The sequence below is a fragment of the Watersipora subatra genome, chromosome 4 (assembly GCF_963576615.1).
Source record: "Watersipora subatra chromosome 4, tzWatSuba1.1, whole genome shotgun sequence".
Classification (NCBI taxonomy): Eukaryota; Metazoa; Bryozoa; class Gymnolaemata; order Cheilostomatida; family Watersiporidae; genus Watersipora; species Watersipora subatra.
Window position 1 is genome coordinate 3,679,699 of NC_088711.1, and position 17,112 is coordinate 3,696,810.

The 17,112-nt window shown below is 36.6% G+C and overlaps 2 protein-coding genes across 3 annotated transcripts in view; both read left to right on the top strand.

Annotated features, from left to right (window-relative positions):
* LOC137393837 (zinc finger protein 624-like) overlaps positions 1-4,750 on the top strand; it is a 19,924-nt gene extending 15,174 nt beyond the window's left edge. Inside the window, exons 8-10 of the mRNA XM_068080546.1 lie at positions 3,567-3,795; positions 3,957-4,625; positions 4,711-4,750. Coding sequence (XP_067936647.1) covers positions 3,567-3,795; positions 3,957-4,625; positions 4,711-4,750 — 938 coding nt within the window. The remainder of the gene's footprint in view (positions 1-3,566; positions 3,796-3,956; positions 4,626-4,710) is intronic.
* The window catches only part of LOC137393272 (zinc finger protein 865-like), a 25,655-nt gene continuing 13,221 nt past the window's right edge, over positions 4,679-17,112 (top strand). The window contains exons 1-6 of one of the 2 annotated variants that reach the window (XM_068079752.1): positions 4,679-6,291; positions 6,467-6,701; positions 9,599-10,123; positions 10,238-10,427; positions 11,519-11,652; positions 14,398-14,554. In XM_068079752.1, coding sequence (XP_067935853.1) covers positions 4,774-6,291; positions 6,467-6,701; positions 9,599-10,123; positions 10,238-10,427; positions 11,519-11,652; positions 14,398-14,554 — 2,759 coding nt within the window. In that variant the 5' untranslated portion in view covers positions 4,679-4,773. Of the gene's footprint in view, positions 6,292-6,466; positions 6,702-9,450; positions 10,124-10,237; positions 10,428-11,518; positions 11,653-14,397; positions 14,555-17,112 lie in introns of both variants that reach the window. The other variant, XM_068079751.1, reaches the window with a different exon arrangement.

A 17,112-nucleotide genomic window follows, 5' to 3' on the forward strand; every position in this document is an offset into this window, starting at 1 on the left:
AGTACCGACTACCAATTCTACCGGTCTTCGGTAATTCTGTCAAGCAAACTATGTAGAATAAGGTCTTTGTATCAGCACAGTTCCGCCGCTACCCACACTAACGATATACAGCCTCCCAAAAGCCCCGCCCACATTATGTCCGTCGCCTATCCTTGGGGCGGGCTGTATATCATTGCCAACGCTGAAAACTAGTTTCTTACTACCGTAAGTAAAATAAGCAAGTTGCGTCTTTGAAAAGCATATACATAGGGATAGAGTTTTAAGGATGAGAAGTCTGCTGCAAACTGGATTTGAACTCACACTCTCCAGTTCTGCGGACATCCATATACTGTATCCAATTCACTACAATATTCTGCAAATCATGTTTTGCATTATCTTCAACAATATAATTTTATTATATAATTTTTATAAGCAAAAAGATTTTCATCTCGGCATAAAGCTTTTATTAAAATATTCATCAAGTCGTGGCCACTCACGTAGTTTTAGCTGATACAAAAAGACAAATTCATCTACTGCAAAAACTCAAACAAAACATGGTTTATGCAGCACACATTCAAGTCTCTCTTTCCCCTTTATGGCAGTTTCCACACTGACAAAGCTGATTTGGCTGGTGGGACGACAAACATCCTGTAATCAGTAAAACACATGCAATAAATATATGTCATTCATAGATATGTCATTCTAAAGCGTATCTACTGAAAGCTTTCAAATTGGGAGTTTGATAGATTGCGAGTGTAATTTTATAAACGAATAAATGTTTAACAAAGGCACAATATGCCAAGCCAATGATTCGAAGCTTTGGTTCTGGAAGTTAAAGATTTGCATTGATCAATCCATTTTCTTCACTTTCTACAAGTGAAAAGTGAACATCTAAAGTCAAATCATAAATCTAATTTACTAGATAAAACTGCCACAAAAATTTTGAAGCAGATGTAGCTAGGTGAACCGATAAAAAAACATAAAACGATGATTAGTGATAGCAAAAAGTTATAATTTTATTAATTAGTACATGCATTAATGAGTAGTAAAATATTACCTTTAGTATATTCATCAATCTAAGCCATTGTATTGCTAGATGCTAAAGATTAAAAAGAAGCCGTCAAGAACTCACTGTACATACGTATCTCGCACGCGCAGGAAATTACATTTTAGCCTCAAACAGGGAAATATAATCTGAATGTAAACTCAACAGGAAACTCTATAGGAGACTCAAAGTAAAAGATAAATTTACCTCCATTCTCCGATCTTCCTCCGTAGAACTTTAACTACCTGATGCCAAGAAAATTCGGAGCCACCTTCGCAGTAACTTTACAGCAATTTTTACAATTATGTTGTTCACCAATAAAACGTGTCGATCGAGTAATTCATTAAAGTAACGATGTTAATTAATTTAGTAAATATCGATGTCCATGCGATTTAATAATCGAGTAAAATCCCTATATTTGAGATCACAGACAACGCGTTTTACGAGTGATAACATTTATTACGGCCTATATAAAAATTTCGCGCTGATGATTGGCTAAGGAAGCGACCTCATATTTATCGCTCGTGGTTTCTTTTCAGATATATTGCTTGTGACGTCACGAAAGAAGCACCCGCTGGAACGTGAGCTTTTTAAAAGAGGGCCTCATTCAAACGCATATATCTCTGGACAGGGTTGGTCTACAAAGACAAAAATGCCATCAAATTGTAGCTGATGTTTTAGCCTTTTATGGGTCTTAATTTCATTAAATCGAATTTTTTGACGCAACCACATCTTTAAACAGAACATTTTTGAAAACAGCATCACTCAAGCGGTCTCGGTTTTATTGAGGTCTGCTAAAAGTCAAAATGAAGCCGGAAACTGATAAATAATAAAGTTTTAGTGATAAAAAGTTGAAGTTCAGTAAAATACTTGAAAATACATACTAAAACTTAGCTTCAAGTGTGTGCGTTTAGTAAGCTAAACTTATTTAAAGTGAATTCAAAGTTTATGCTATACGTACGTCTGTCCTGAAGGTAAGAACTCATTACGGTAGGTACTGCACATAGCACTTACCGCAAATCCTAGTCAAAAAATACGCTAAAGTTGCTGTAGGCATTTATAGTGTATTTATAATAGTTGTTAACTACGGTTAACATACTATTTTGTTTCAAATTTTTAATGTGTACAGTACAGTGGAACCTCAGTTCTCGAACGCTTCGGTTCTCCACCAATTTGGTTTTCGGCCAAAGATTTTGAGATTTGTTCTTCTCGGATCTCGAACATAAATGCGGTTCTTGTCCAAACCTGAGCATGCGCATTGAAATTGGAACATCTCCGGAAACGGCATGAAAACATTCGTTAACAAACGGAGAAGCAAGTTACGCTTCATAAATTATTTACAAAAATGTAGAAATCATCTGAGACGACGTCTCCTTTACCGAAGAGATTTGCTAGTGAGATAACCCCTCCAGTCAAGTTACCCTAAATTGTTTTGGAGGATTCTCCTTCAAAGATGTGAAGTAAACGAAACGTGCCATTGCTGTTTATAATTTTCTTTCTTCTACGATTTTTGATGTAACTGATCTGTTGCATTTTTCTGCTGTTTCATTATCAATTTCTGCAATTTTTCGTATTGTAGCTTGACCTTTAATGTTTTTGATGTTTGAAGAGCAAAACATACAAAATGTTTACTTTTGTTTTTTTTTCCATCATCATAAATGGAAAACCTTTTATTAAAATTAAACACGATCTATATCTACCCATTTTTATTTTTAGTATACAATACAGTTTATGGTGTAAAATTTTGAAAAAATACTTTACCAAAGTTGTTTTCTCACCTTGGAACGGATTAAAGTTTACATACGCTTATTCTAATGGGAAAATTGTTTCGGATCTCGAACAACTTGGTTTTCAAACAACCTTCTTGAACGGATTATGTTCGAGAACCGAGGTTCCACTGTACTCATACAAAGTTTTGATGATTTTTACCTGGGATGTTTGCATTATATATTTACTATGGTTTCTATACTCCTCTATACGATTTTTTACTGTACGATGTCAACCTGGGTGCGGATTAAAATTGTATCCTGAGCGTGCACTGTAATTGTATCTTACATGAAAATTCATTGTTCCTGATTTTTTCATTTTAAGGATTTCTGGATTCTCGGCATTGTTTTGCGTGAAATCATATATTTTTGCTTACTTATTCTTCTGTATATACACTACATGTACATGTAGTGTATATACAGAACTGTTCATAAACTGTGTACATGTACATGTATGTGAACATTTGGTATTTCTTCATTGAATTGGTTGCATTTTAAAGCTGACTAGGTCATTATTAAACATTTTACCCCGTCAGAAACATTGAATATCTCATCAGTGTTAGTGCATAGTTCCCTGCATTCTACTGTGTCCGTTTTAGCCTTTCCAGACGTTGTAACATATACTAGCCCGATTGCACATATAGGAGGAACTAGTTAGCGCTTGCTTTCACTTACTCTAAAGGCGATGTTCACAGTGCATTAATAATTTAATTCAGATTATTTGACCATCATTTGTACACCTAAATCTCCCAGTTTTCGTTTTTATGTGTTTGTAGATACTGGTTCAAAAAACGTTTGTACACACTGTCTTCTCAGTCTGCCCGATGAAGATGCTCTCTCACATCATATTCAACAATGTCGCACCGAATGTCTGTCTAAAAAATATAACTGTGAAGGCTGTCTGGCGGGCTATGACGTTTTGATATCCTTGTTCACTCACCAAGCCGACTGCACCCTTTTCTCCAAGATTAGCTCTTTGAGCTCGGACTATTCAGTAACTCTCAGGTGCATATCGTTTCATTGCCAACTCTTGTCAAACATTGTAGTTTATATGAATTCTTTAAGATTTTTCTAGTATTTTGCATGCATTTTATTTCTTGGGAATCATAAAATACTTCGTTTTAAAGAGTAAATTTGTATGTTGGTTTAGACCATTTTTCTTTTAGGTGTCAAGGTTGCAATGCTGCTCATTCGGATTTGGCTGCATTTTCGAACCATAAAAACGAATGCAACAAGGTCCAAAACTTGAGAGATAGGGAGTTAAATGAAAAAATTCAAGTGAAACAGACTGAAATATGTTTACAACCATTGCGCAATAGTGAAGATGAACCAGTTGGCCAGTCACCAGCCACGAATACCTGCTACCAATGTCTTGAATGCGATCGTTCATTTGCAAATCAGGACCTGCTGAATAAGCATAGACAGAACATGCATAACATTGTCGACTCATGTGCGTTTAAATGCAGCGGATGCAATGTTGGTTTTTCAACTGAATCGGCCTTAGATGTTCACTACCAGTTATGCAGACAATCGGAGCCCATTGAAAATTTATACGAATGCCCGGAGTGTTTAACAAAGCTGGAGTTTAAAAGTCTTCTAGAATTCCACAAGTCAATACACGTTGATCCTGAGGCAAAGCCATTTAAATGCTTTGGCTGTAATGGAGGATTTACTGCTGCTACCCATAAAGCTAGTCACGAGCAGAAGTGTGGCAAGTGCAAGTTGTTAAGGCAGGACAGAGCAAGAGTCTCAACTTTAGATAAGAGCGCTTTCAAGTCATCTGAGAATAAAGGAATTACTCAAACTTCTCCATCCACATTGCCTCATGCTCAACGGTGCCACTCTAAGTTTCAATGTAACCAATGTTCCAACGAGTTTGTTTATTTTTGTGATTTGGATAAGCATAGCTGTATCCAAAAGGAGACTGCAAAGGATGGGTCAGAATCTTGCCACAGTTTGACAGATTCAAATTGTGAAACTGATATGGATGATACCATCATATCAGAATTTTTGCGAACTGTAGACTATTTAGCCCTTGAAATTCTTTGCCCAATCTGCGGTATTGAGCTGAAATACCAGCAAGACCTGTCTCGAAGTGCTTTAAAAAAGCATGTCACTAGACATTTGGTCGGTCATGGAAAACAAGTTATCAAGCGGGTATCATGTCCTGGCTGTCACTGGGGCTCCAGCTACCCTAGTAGGCCGCACTATTTAAGGCACACCAATCATTGTCGTGTAATCAAGGAAAAGTTTCCATCAGTGGAGTTCAATAAGCAAGTTGTCCGGTGCCCCATATGTCTCGTTAGATTTTCTAGCGTTCCACAGTGTGCTACTCATTGCGCTGAACATCACATCAATTCAACAAACCATTCAGAGAAGATTTATATATGTGAGGGTTGTAGTGCTTGGTACAACAGTGAAATGGCTCTTCATGAGCACCAATCTGAGTGTTTTCTCTATCCACGAGCTCTCTCTGCTGCAGGAATTGGTGTTGCTTGCGGGGTATGCAGCATAAGGTTTGCTAAAAGAGAAAAATGTGAAGCTCATATCTCACAATTTCATAAAATTTCTTCAAATTCTTTCATTTGTGTGTTTTGCAACATGGTATTAGAGACACTGGATGGCTTGATAGAACATGTAAATACAATTTGCCCCCTTGCTCAGTCAATTAGTAGAACTGGTCATGAGGATATGCGCATTGATAAAAAGCTCAACAAGGCAAAGGTTGCTATGCAAAAACAGGTGGATGCCAAAAGTAATTACATAGATGATGAAAATACAAATAAGGCAAGAACTAACCAAAAAAGTAAGTTGAAACCTTTGCGAAGAGGATGGGTGCAATGCAAAATTTGCTTTGCCAAATCGAAAGCCAGCGATTCTGAACAGCATGCACTTATTCACTCGCAAAAGGAATTGAGACCATATCGATGCAAAGTGTGTGATGGGGGATTCAATACAACCGGAAACCTTCACAACCATCAGTTTTACTGTCAACGTAGGAAATCAATTGTTGAAGATCTACCAGATCTACCAGCTTCACCTGATGTTGTTTCTGTTTCACCTTCACAAAGTCTGAATTCAATAGTAGACGCGTCTCAATGTAATAATGAATTAACTTTGCCACGACATGAAGAATATTCAAGTTTTGCATCGCCCACAATGCTTTGCGATGCTGAAGCCATTTCATCACCTGTCCACACACAAAGTCCCATCGATGTGCCTGCTAACCTGGAAATTGGTGTAGTACAGGGAGAGAGTTCATTCATCCTCACTTGTGATTTTTGCAAGAAGACATTTGACACAACCGAGCTAATGGCTGAACATTTAGTAAATTTTCATGGAACAGCAGGTCTTGTTTGCTCCATATGTCTTAAATCGTTTACATTTGAAGAGACCCTTACTGAACATCTGCTGCACTGTAATGATGACTCCAGTGGTGGTGTCGTGAATACTTGCAAGGAAGCCAACACCACAGAGAACCAAGGTCAAGGGAATGATGAGGTTAGCGCATAACACATAAAAACTTGTTTTCTCGAACTGGCTGCAAGGTGTCTTCTCATATCAAGTCTGTTGTCTGTTACAGCTGTTACTGTCTGTTGTCTGTGTTGTTATAAATGGTGCAATTATACTGATTGCTGTTTGTTTGAAATATTAATACATTCACTGAAACTTTTAGGTTGAAGAGTGGAAATGTCTAAGCTGTTGCATCAAATTCACCAAAGAGACCAACTTTCTGCTGCATATTGCCAGTCATGAAGTTACAAATGTAGGCAAGTGCAGTCTCTGTGCAGCGAGCTTCAAATCAGCTGCGGACATTTGCATGCATATGGTTAAGTACCACAGGAACTTCCTCATGAATGGTACGAAAGAGGGTGGATCACAAGATGATAGCGATAAGGTAATGAAGAATGGTTCTTTAATGGCTGTAAAGAGTTCTTAGTTTTTATTTACTGCTAATATGCAAGTTGGAAGCCTACTTAGTGTACTAGCTTTATTCTTGACATTAACAGGCTTATAGAGGCAAGAGTACAGTTCTATTTTAATCCAAGGCTACCTTTTTGCTGTAGCATTATTCAGTTAAACTCATTTCTTTCTCTCAGTAATTATTAATCTGACCTGGCTCGAATATCATTTCAAGCATGACATTCCTATTATTTTTGTTGTCAGTGATTATTTTTTGCCCTTGATAGATGAGCATACATTACTGACAGTTCCAATGCATGCAAACACACATATGTGTACACATAAATGTCTTATAAAGTAAATTCATTGTATGCAGACTAATGCCGAATTAACAATTTCACAAGTTTCAATTACCCATAAATGTTAACTTCCAATTTTCTAACCGAGGAATTTGTCCGCATTCAATATGAAATTTGAGGAAATATTTCGGTTGATGCCCAAAGCAAATTTTCACGAAACAATGCAGTTTTATTAATAACTACAAAATGCCCGGCGTTGCACTGGTATCAGAATAATTACCCAGTGAATTTGAGTAACTTAGCTAGTAACTTATAATAATGGCTGTGAAGCGTCATAAAGCGTCGTAACGGCATGACGTTACGGCATGATGGCCGTTTCATGACGTTACCCCGCGTCAAGACGTTATCGCGTGTCAATGATGCTAGTATTTCGCAAGCACTGCATAAATATGTACCCAATTATTACTTAAAGGTTGACTTGCAACAAAATTCACATTACAGTTATTTGGTATCAAAAGATTCACCATGTCTTATTCTGTTGTGTTGTAAGTGCCAAATGTGTGGAAATGTGATTACAAGCTCGTAAAAGCTCAAAAACGAAAAGCGGCCGTAGATTGGAATCTCTTGATTTCGATGAAGTCACGAAATGTGGTTATCGTCTTGTCACGTATGTTCTTACGTGAATTGAAAGGCCAATATAAAGCTCAATATAAAACTTATCGTAGTACTCGTTTATGACAAACACTTCGGGTTTTACCGAAGACCCCGTATCAAATATAGATGCTCGCTACTTTACAGTTTTGTTTCGGCATTATTCAATCATCAAGTCGTTCTCTGATCATGTGACCCAATACTTTGCAAATAATTTTTGCAGCATTTTTCGATTATCACAGGTGACTAACAGGCTCGTCATGATTATCAGACAATGATATGTACTCCTTCGAGCTAAGGTTATAAGTAAGTAAGTTATAAGATATCACTGCTAAAAGTGACAGCATTGCAATGACGATGAAACAGACGCGTAAGAACAATATACGTAGTTTTATTGAATGCGTGAAGAATATTTGTGAAAATATTTCGACGAATAAGGTTGCAAGAAAGTGTAAACAGAAACCATCTCTCACAACTACATCACATTAGAGCCGTTTTGGAAAGGGAGTCCAAACTACGGCGGTCTCGTGTGGCTGCGATTTTCTGTTCATTTTTTAGCTTTTAAGAGCTTGTAATCACCTTTCCACATATTTTGCACCTGCAACACAACAGAGTAAGACATGGTGAATCTTTTCATATCAAATAACGGTAATGTGAATTTTGTTGAAAGTCAACCTTTAATATTGTCAATTTAACGTGTAGTGTAGTGGGTAGTACTCCTGTCTGGAGATCTGGAGCTTCCACGTTTAAATGCAGTGCCAAGCAGATTTTTTGTTCCTAAAACTTTTCCGCTGTAACTAGACATCGGGATGACAAACACTGAGATATATATATACCAGCCGAATGCCCGGCGTTGCACAGGCATTAAAAAACAGCTTAAAAACAACAGTGGCAGTTAATGTAGTTGCTATTGGCTAATTTGAGCAAGCTAGTATACATGGTAGTTAACTTACTAAGAAAAGCCGGGAGAACAAGCATTGGTGATGTTGGTATGCGTATGTTGATGTATGCATATTTAACTCAGATAATGACTATCTGTCTAATGAATCCATTGTATCCCGTGTAGCTTAATGGGTTAGCTTGTCACATTGTGAATGGGAGGTTCTGAGATCAAACCTTCTGCAATACAGATTTTTCATTGTTAGAATTTAATCACTATAACTGGACACAGTATGTACAAAAAACAGATAGATAGATTTTTTGGTCTGGTTCAACCGCGCTAAACAATGCTCCATACTTTTTAGTTTTACAATCAGAACCCCAAAAGATTAGTGTGAGTGGTAAAAGCAAGGACCAAAAGAAGACGGGAATTCTTTCCTTAGAATTAGGGCAAGAACTATAGAAAGCATAGGCAAAGATTTTGAAATCACTTTAAAATTCTGTATGAATGAGTTTAGTAGTGAAAGTGCTGCCAATAAGAAAGTCTGAAATAAATGGAGAAACTGGCTGTGATAGTTTAAGACATATATTGTATGTCTTATGTTTTTATATGTAAATATGTTCTTATATTTGATATATGTAGCATATATCAAATAAAAGAACAAATAATATCAATAATCTCAGTTAATTTTAAGTTCCCCTAGACCAAGTTAGGCCAACTTCGTATCTCTATCACCACTTCTAACTGCAGTTTCTTAGTTTTACGTGGAGGTGATTTATTTCTGTTATAAATGTCACAGTAAAAGAAATCCATTATTTTCAAGTGTGTTACCAGTTTTGGTCTCGGGCCTACTAGAAATGATGACTTGAAATCCGTAGACTTGCTCTTAAAATTTTGACCTGAAAACTTTTTTCTTTGCTATTGAAGGACTCTGATGATGATTCCGATGTAGAGCTCCAAAGTGTGACATCCAAAGCGAGCTTAGCACAAACAAAACCCACATCAACGGTGCCTGAAAAAAGCCCTAAATCAGCTCCTCTGAATAAAGTCGTGGCAGGGAGTTCAATTTCCTCAGCTGTTACTAACGACAAACGCTCAGCTCCTAGCAAGCAGAATGAATATGCTAGAGCAACTGTAGCAGATTTTAAATATCATTGTCTCGTTGGCACTAAGTGTCTTGTCTGCAACAGGAATTTTGCTTCGAAAGCCATTCTGAAAAGGCATTATGGCATTCATGATGGCTACTACAATGCTGTCTGTCCCATTTGTGGTATTGGCTTTTGTAAGCGAACCATGTTGCGCAAGCACAAGGTCAGAGTGCACAGGACGGCTAAGGCAACGGACAGCACTTGCAGCCGCTGTGGTGGAGCATTTGAGCAAGAATTCAGACTTAAAAAGCATATGGAGGTCTGTATTTGTCCCAAAAATGATTCTGTTGTGCAGTGTTTGCAATGTGTACGCACATTTGACACGTGGCATCAGTTGAAGGGCCATTTATGGACTCACATTAACAAATGCACCTATTGTGATGAGAAGATCTCTGTGCAGTCCAAACGTGTGGATCACATGCTATCATGTGTCAAAAACCCGCTCATCACAGGTTAGTTACAACTTGCAGATCTTGTCAAGATATTTCGCTGTTACAGCTTCAATGAAATTTACTGTATGTGTGCCGGTTGATGTCTTTGAATCTGATCAGTACTTTGTGTTGAAGGTGAATGTCTACCTACTTCTGTCAAGACAGTTGTATCTCCGCCTCAAAAGCCATTGCAAAGCAAAGCTGCTCCTAAGTCTACGAAGAAGATTCCGGAGAAGAACTTCAAGTGTAAGGAATGCTGCAGTGAATACACAACAATGAAGGCACTAAAGAAGCATGAAGTAGTCCATGAGCAAGCGGAATATAGGTAAGCCTTATCACTTCATTCTAGGGTAAGCTTTGGTAGATGAAAGTGTGCGGAAGAAGCAGCCACGCATGATTTTATACACGCTGTTTATCTTGTCATCTCTCTAGCAAGGTTTTGTCAATTGAAATTTCATGCGTTTGCCTTGTTATTTATTGTTATTATTATTTAAAATACTTAAAGGTTGACTTGCAACAAAATTTACATTACAGTTAATTGGTATCAAAAAGTTGACCGTGTCTTACTCTGCTAGGTTGTAAGTTCAAAATATGTGGAAATGTGATTACAAGCTTTTAAAAGCTCAAAAGCGAACAGTTAATCCCAGCCATCAAGGAAACGCCATAGGTTGGAATCCCTCTCCAAAATGGCTCAAATTGGACGTAGTTGAACACGATGCGCTTCTGTTTACACTTTCATGCAACCTCATTCGTTGAAATATTTTCACAAATATACTTCACGCATTCAATAAAACCATGTCTATTGTCCTTAAGCGTCTTTTTCATCATCATTGTAATGCTTTCACTTTGAGCACTGATATCTCAAAACCTAACCTAAAAATTAGTTGGATTTTTTAACCTTAGCTCGACGGGGTGCATATCATCCTCTGATAAACATGAGGAGCCTTTTGGTCATTTGTGGTAGTCAAAAAAATGCTGCAGAAATTGTTCGCGCCGTTTAGCAGTAAGTATGGGTCACATGATCAGATTACGATTAGATGATTAGACCAAGCTTAAACAAAATTGTAAAGTAGCGAGCATTTATACTTGATACGGGCTTTCTGGTAGAACCCGAAGTGTTTGTTATAAACTAGTGCTACGGGATGTTTTATATTGAGCTTTTTATTTCACGTGATAACATCACGTCAAAACAATAACTACGTCGAGTTGAGTATGTTATCAAAATAAAGGGATTCCAACCTACGGCGTTTTCGTGATTGCTTTGATTAACAGTTAGTTTTTGAGCTTTTAAGAGCTTGTAATCACGTTTCCTCATATTTTGCTCCTACAACACAGCGGAGTAAGACCTTTTGATACCAAACAACTGTAATGTGAATTTTGTTGCAAGTCAACCTTTAAAACTTGTGTTTGTTTCAGGTGTCGCGTCTGCGGAGGCAAATTCTCATCGCTGCTTGCTAAGAACAGGCATATACTCAGGGAACATGAGTCTAAAACTAGGATAATAAAGGCTGCCCCGAAAGAAGAGCCGAAGGTGGAACCAACCGAGACTGGTACTTGGAACACCAATTATAAATAGCTTGAAAAACATTAATCCTCGCAAAGCAAATGTCTCAGGAGCAAGTAATACTTCGTTAAATGTTTTTCGTAAAAGGCCCTCTCATTAAAAAATATGTGGCTCCTAGGTCACAATTTGTGAACTCCTGTGCATAAGCCACAATGAAAATACAGTGCGCCCCGGGTTATGATTTCCCTTTTGAACGATTTTTTCTCCTTATGATGTGGAACACGATGCTTTTTCATCTCCGCCATACTACATCGACGAAAATTTCTCTTGAAATTCAATTTTGGCAATCAGTGTCCTGAATAATAACGAATCACGTCATAATAACGAAGATGACGAAATATGCTATTTGATGAAATCCTTTCCACAACGCCCGAAAGAGATATGATGCTCTCTCGCTCAGTTCAGAATTATTCGTTATAGTGAAAACAAAATCGGAAACGTATAGGTGATGGAATTTTAGACAATGCTAAAGTTTAGTAAAATACATACTGAAACTTAACTTCAAGTGTGTGTTTAGTGAGCTAAATTCATTTAAGTTAATTTCAAAGTTTATGTTATACGTCTGTTTTGAAGGTAAGAGCGGCTGACAGTACGTACTACAGATGGTACGTTGTAATGTTACATTTTATTGCGGATCATAACCATTAAATACACTAAAGTACTGTAGGTAACTAAGTTACTAAGATTAACATTATATTTTGTTACTAGTTTTTAATATGTGAAGTATGTATGAAAATAAAATTTTGATTTTTTATTACCAGGTGTTTGTATAAAATAATTTACTATGGGTTTCTATATGACATTTTCGCCTTACGATGCCAACACTGGAATGAACTAATGTCGTATGGCGCGGCCCGCTGTATGAGTAAAACTGCATTATAACAGCGATGCAGAAAACATGCAGTTGCCTAATCATTCTTTATATCATCACTGGCACAGAGCCAATTAGATTTTTAATTTCGTATCGAGTACAGTGCACCCCTCAGGGTACGATTTTGATCCGTTCCAGGATTTGCATCATATAGTAAAAAAATCGTATGGAGGGTTATAGAAACCATGTTATTTTACAATGCAAACATCTAGTGAAAATCGTCAAAATTTTACAAGTGTTGTAAATATTAAAAATTAGTAACAAATTAATATGTTAATCTTGTTAGTTATAGTTACCGACAGGAACTCTATTCTATTTAGTGGTTATGATCTGCAATAAAATGTAACATTATAATGTACCATGTACGGTAAGTACCGTAGGGAGTTCTTACCTTCAAGACAGATGTATGTATAACATAAGCTTTGAACTCACCTCAAATAAGTTTAGCTTACTAAACACAGACTTGAAGCTAAGTTTTAGTATGTATTTTTAAAGATTTTACTGAATTTCAACTTATTACTAAAAAAAATTTATTACTTAACAGTTTCTGTCTTCACTTTCGCTATAACTTTTAGCGGTCCTGTTTAAAAACTTTGTCAACCTAATTCAGCAAAAACCTCGAACAATGTTGTCTTCGTAATAAAGTGGTTTTTTGTTAGCAGGTTAAGGGAAGTTGTTTGATCACTGAATTTCTGTTTGCAGAGATCGCAACTCTAATTTAGCTACTGGTTTTAGAAGGAAAATGTTATCATTTTACAAACAAGAATTTCTTAACTGAGAGAAATCGGTCATCGTGTCTCTTTTAGGTGTTGTGAAAATATTTTCCTTTAGCAGCATTTCGGTGTCATAAGCAAACAGACTGCCAAATTGGAACTCGGGTGAAAATTCTGTTGAATTCGAATGGTGAAATAAGATTCGTATGGTGAGGTGAAAAAATCATCATGTTTCACTTCTTAAGGTGAAAAATTGTATATCCGGGTAATCGTATTCTGAGGGTGCACTGTAGCTGTCAAAGGAACGATTTGCATCAATCACCAATGTCGTTACGAAACAAATTTGAAAAGACAGCTAACTCATTCTCGATCACTTTTAAGAGTTTTATTTTTTTGACTTTTTTAGAACAGCTATTTTTTAACAGTTGGTTGCTGGTTAAACAATTGCTTAGTTGTGGAAAAAATTTCATTATGGCATTTGGTTCTGACTGTTTTTGATAAACCATACATAGCTCATCTGATTGTTATGGGACCAACTTGGGAGCCAGGTTTACAAAAATTTTTACTAAGTCTTATTTAAATATGTGTTTATACTTGGGTGATCGATGACATTATTATTTTTAAGAAGCCCTTTTTTCAAAGACTGAAGGAGTGTCCTCGTGTGACTTGTCTAATTAGGAAATCATTGGCATCGCCAAGAATCAGCAAGAATGTAGCTCGTTGAAGCGGCAGAGTCACTTTTGATTGCCAATTCATTCAAATCGTAGCCAAGTGTATTTGCTTTCCGTTATCAGATCACTTGAATAAATGTTTTTGTCCAAAACATACCTAAAAAGTTGCAAATGAGTGCATTCAATTTTTCAATAATTAATAATTAATTATTAGTAAAGAATCAGTAAGTACTAGATAAAAAAACAATTTGATGATAAATTATGGTTTCCACAATATCCAACTTGTCAGATCGGTATGAAAACACTATTTGCTGAAGGTCAACTGGTCATCATGTGCCATTTCTGTCAAAAATAGGGAATTTTCAAAACTCAATCGTCAGTGTAAATCGTCAGTGTCATCATCGGTGTATATCGTCAGTGTCATCATTCTCCTTATGACCGTCATGACAGATATTGTTGAGGTGTTCGAATATCAGTTGCAGAGGAGCCGCGACAAGAAACCTTCTACATGTGCACTCTATGCAATCGTGTGTTCAAAGACACAGAGACCAAGTTGCAACACATGAGGGATGCTCATGGTATGGATGCCCCAAACAATAGAAAATTGATTGACTGCAGACATTGCGGAAAAAGGTAAATCGACAATATTTGGCTGAACATAATGTTGTTAAAATTTTTATTGCTTATTCGGCCTATATATTGTAGGCAAGTCCTACTTGTTGAATTTTCACAGCTGTGTTCTACCATATGTGGTTCACCCTCATATACAATTACCCTGATATACAATTTTTCACTTACTAAGTGGAATGATGATTTTTTTCATCCTAACCGTATGAATCTGATTTCATCACACAAATTCAACAAAATTTGCACCCGATTTTAAATTTAGCTGTCGGATGTGCTTATTACGTACGTTAAAGTAACAAAGACACCGAAGTGCAGTTCGCCGAAAATATTTTCACATCGCCTGAAAGAGACATGATGATCTATTTCTCTCAGTTCAGCAATTCTTGTGTGTAAAACAGTAATATTTTCTTTAAAACCAGTAGCAAAGTTGGAGTTGCAATCCTTTCAAATAGGTCAGTGGTCAGACAACTTCCCTTAACCTGCTAACAAAAGTCCATTTCATTCCGAAAACAGCATTATTCAGGTTTTCTTGCCGAAATATGTTGAAAAGGTTTTAAACAGGTCTGTTAAAAGTTATAGTCAAATCGAAGACAGAAACTGGTAAGTGATAAATTTTCAGTGAAAAAAAGTTGAAATTCAGTAAAATAGTTGAAAATACATACTAAAACTTAGCTTTAAGTGTGTGTGATAAGGAAGCTAAACTTATTTGAGGGGAATTCAAAGTTTGTTATACGTACATCCGTCTTGAAGGTAATGCCCTACGGTATGTACTGCACATGGTACATTATAATATTACATTTTATTCCATATCATAACCACGAAATATGGTACAATAAAGTTACTGTATGTAATTATATTGTATTTCTTTAGCATTCTCTTTCTAATCTATAATTAGCTGCCGTCGTCTATGTTATTGTTGGAAAGTGTAGGCAGCATCAACTTCTTAGTAATAAGAGGATCTCTTTGTAGAACTATTCTTCCAGCTTTGTCTTAATGCAACATTCCCTAGCGGATGATATTATTCGATAAATTCAAAAATTCGTCAATTCGCAGGCAGACAATTCCGCGAATAGTTAAAATCCACGAATAATTAGAGCTGTTGGTATTTTCCTTAAAGGTTGACTCGCAACAAAATTCACATTCCAGTTATTTGATATGAAAAGATTCACCATGTCTTACTCTGTTGTGTTGTAGGTGCAAAATATGTGGGAATGTGATTACAAGCTCTTAAAAGCTCAAAAATGAACAGTTAATCGCAGCCACACGAGACCGTGACAAGACAATAACCAAACTGTAATGACAACGTCAGAGAAATAAAGAGATTCCAATCTACGGCGGCTTTTCGTTTTTGAGCTTTTAAGAGCTTGTAATCACATTTCCACATATTAGGCACCTACAACACAACAGAGTAAGACATGGTGAATCTTTTGATACCAAATAACTGTAATGTGAATTTTGTTGCAAGTCAACCTTTAAAAGAAAAGGGGAAAATAACTACTACATAAAATTGATAACTAGCTGGCAGGCGTTGTCAGTAAACATAGCTGAGTTCCAATTTTTTTGTAACCTTTGGGGGGGTTTAAAATTGCACCCATTGCTAATGCACTGCAATTATTTACAAAATTATTCAAAGTTGTCACAATGTCTTCAAAATTAAGCATGTCGTCATCAAAGATCGCTTTGAATCACTGTGACATCACCTCCAACAACTTCTAATAACGAAGCTGGTGACAATGATGATTTTGATTTAGACATGGTATGTATTTGATTGGCAGATACAATTACATGTAGAATAAAAAGTCATGCATAAAGTTAAACATGTGCTATACGCATGTGAAGGTTTTAAACTCTATTGCTAGCTGGATTCAGGATTAATTTATTCGTGTATGTGTTCCTCCCCGCATAAAATATTCCACAAAAATACATGAAACGACTTTCACGAAGTGTTACTCCTTGAATGATGTTGTCCTGTAGGGTAACTAATTAAAGGTAAAATTTTATGAAGCTTGGTTACACCAATCATTCTTCAGCATCTGTCCCTGAAGAATGATTGGTTTAACCCAGTCTGTCGCAGTTATCCATATGTCTTGACAACGAAGCTGTGTAAACAGAACATGCAGTTCAGAGGAGAACAAAATACATAAGCTGTATGCTAAGTTGAAGGTTAGTAGGACTGCCACAAACCTCTGACTTGCCTTGCATAACTGATGTAATTTCAATGATGAAATTATCTGACTCTTTGATTGGCTCTCGCACTTATTACTAAAAAATAAGTGTTGCCACATGAAAGATGGATAGCAATTTTAAAGCAGTCATTTGTTCTTCTTTCTCAGGTGCTGAAAAATAGCGTGGCATGAGTGGACTGACATTTGCCAAAATCTGTTATATATATGCCACCTAAGTCTTCCTTTTTCATGATGTGACAACTTCCCATATTAATGGCTGACCGCAGTACTTAGTACAGCAGTCAGCTGTACTAAGTACAGCTTGGCCTTACAGTGCGCCCTCGGATTACAATAGCTCTGTTATTATAATTATATTCAAAACCCTCAAAGAACAACAAA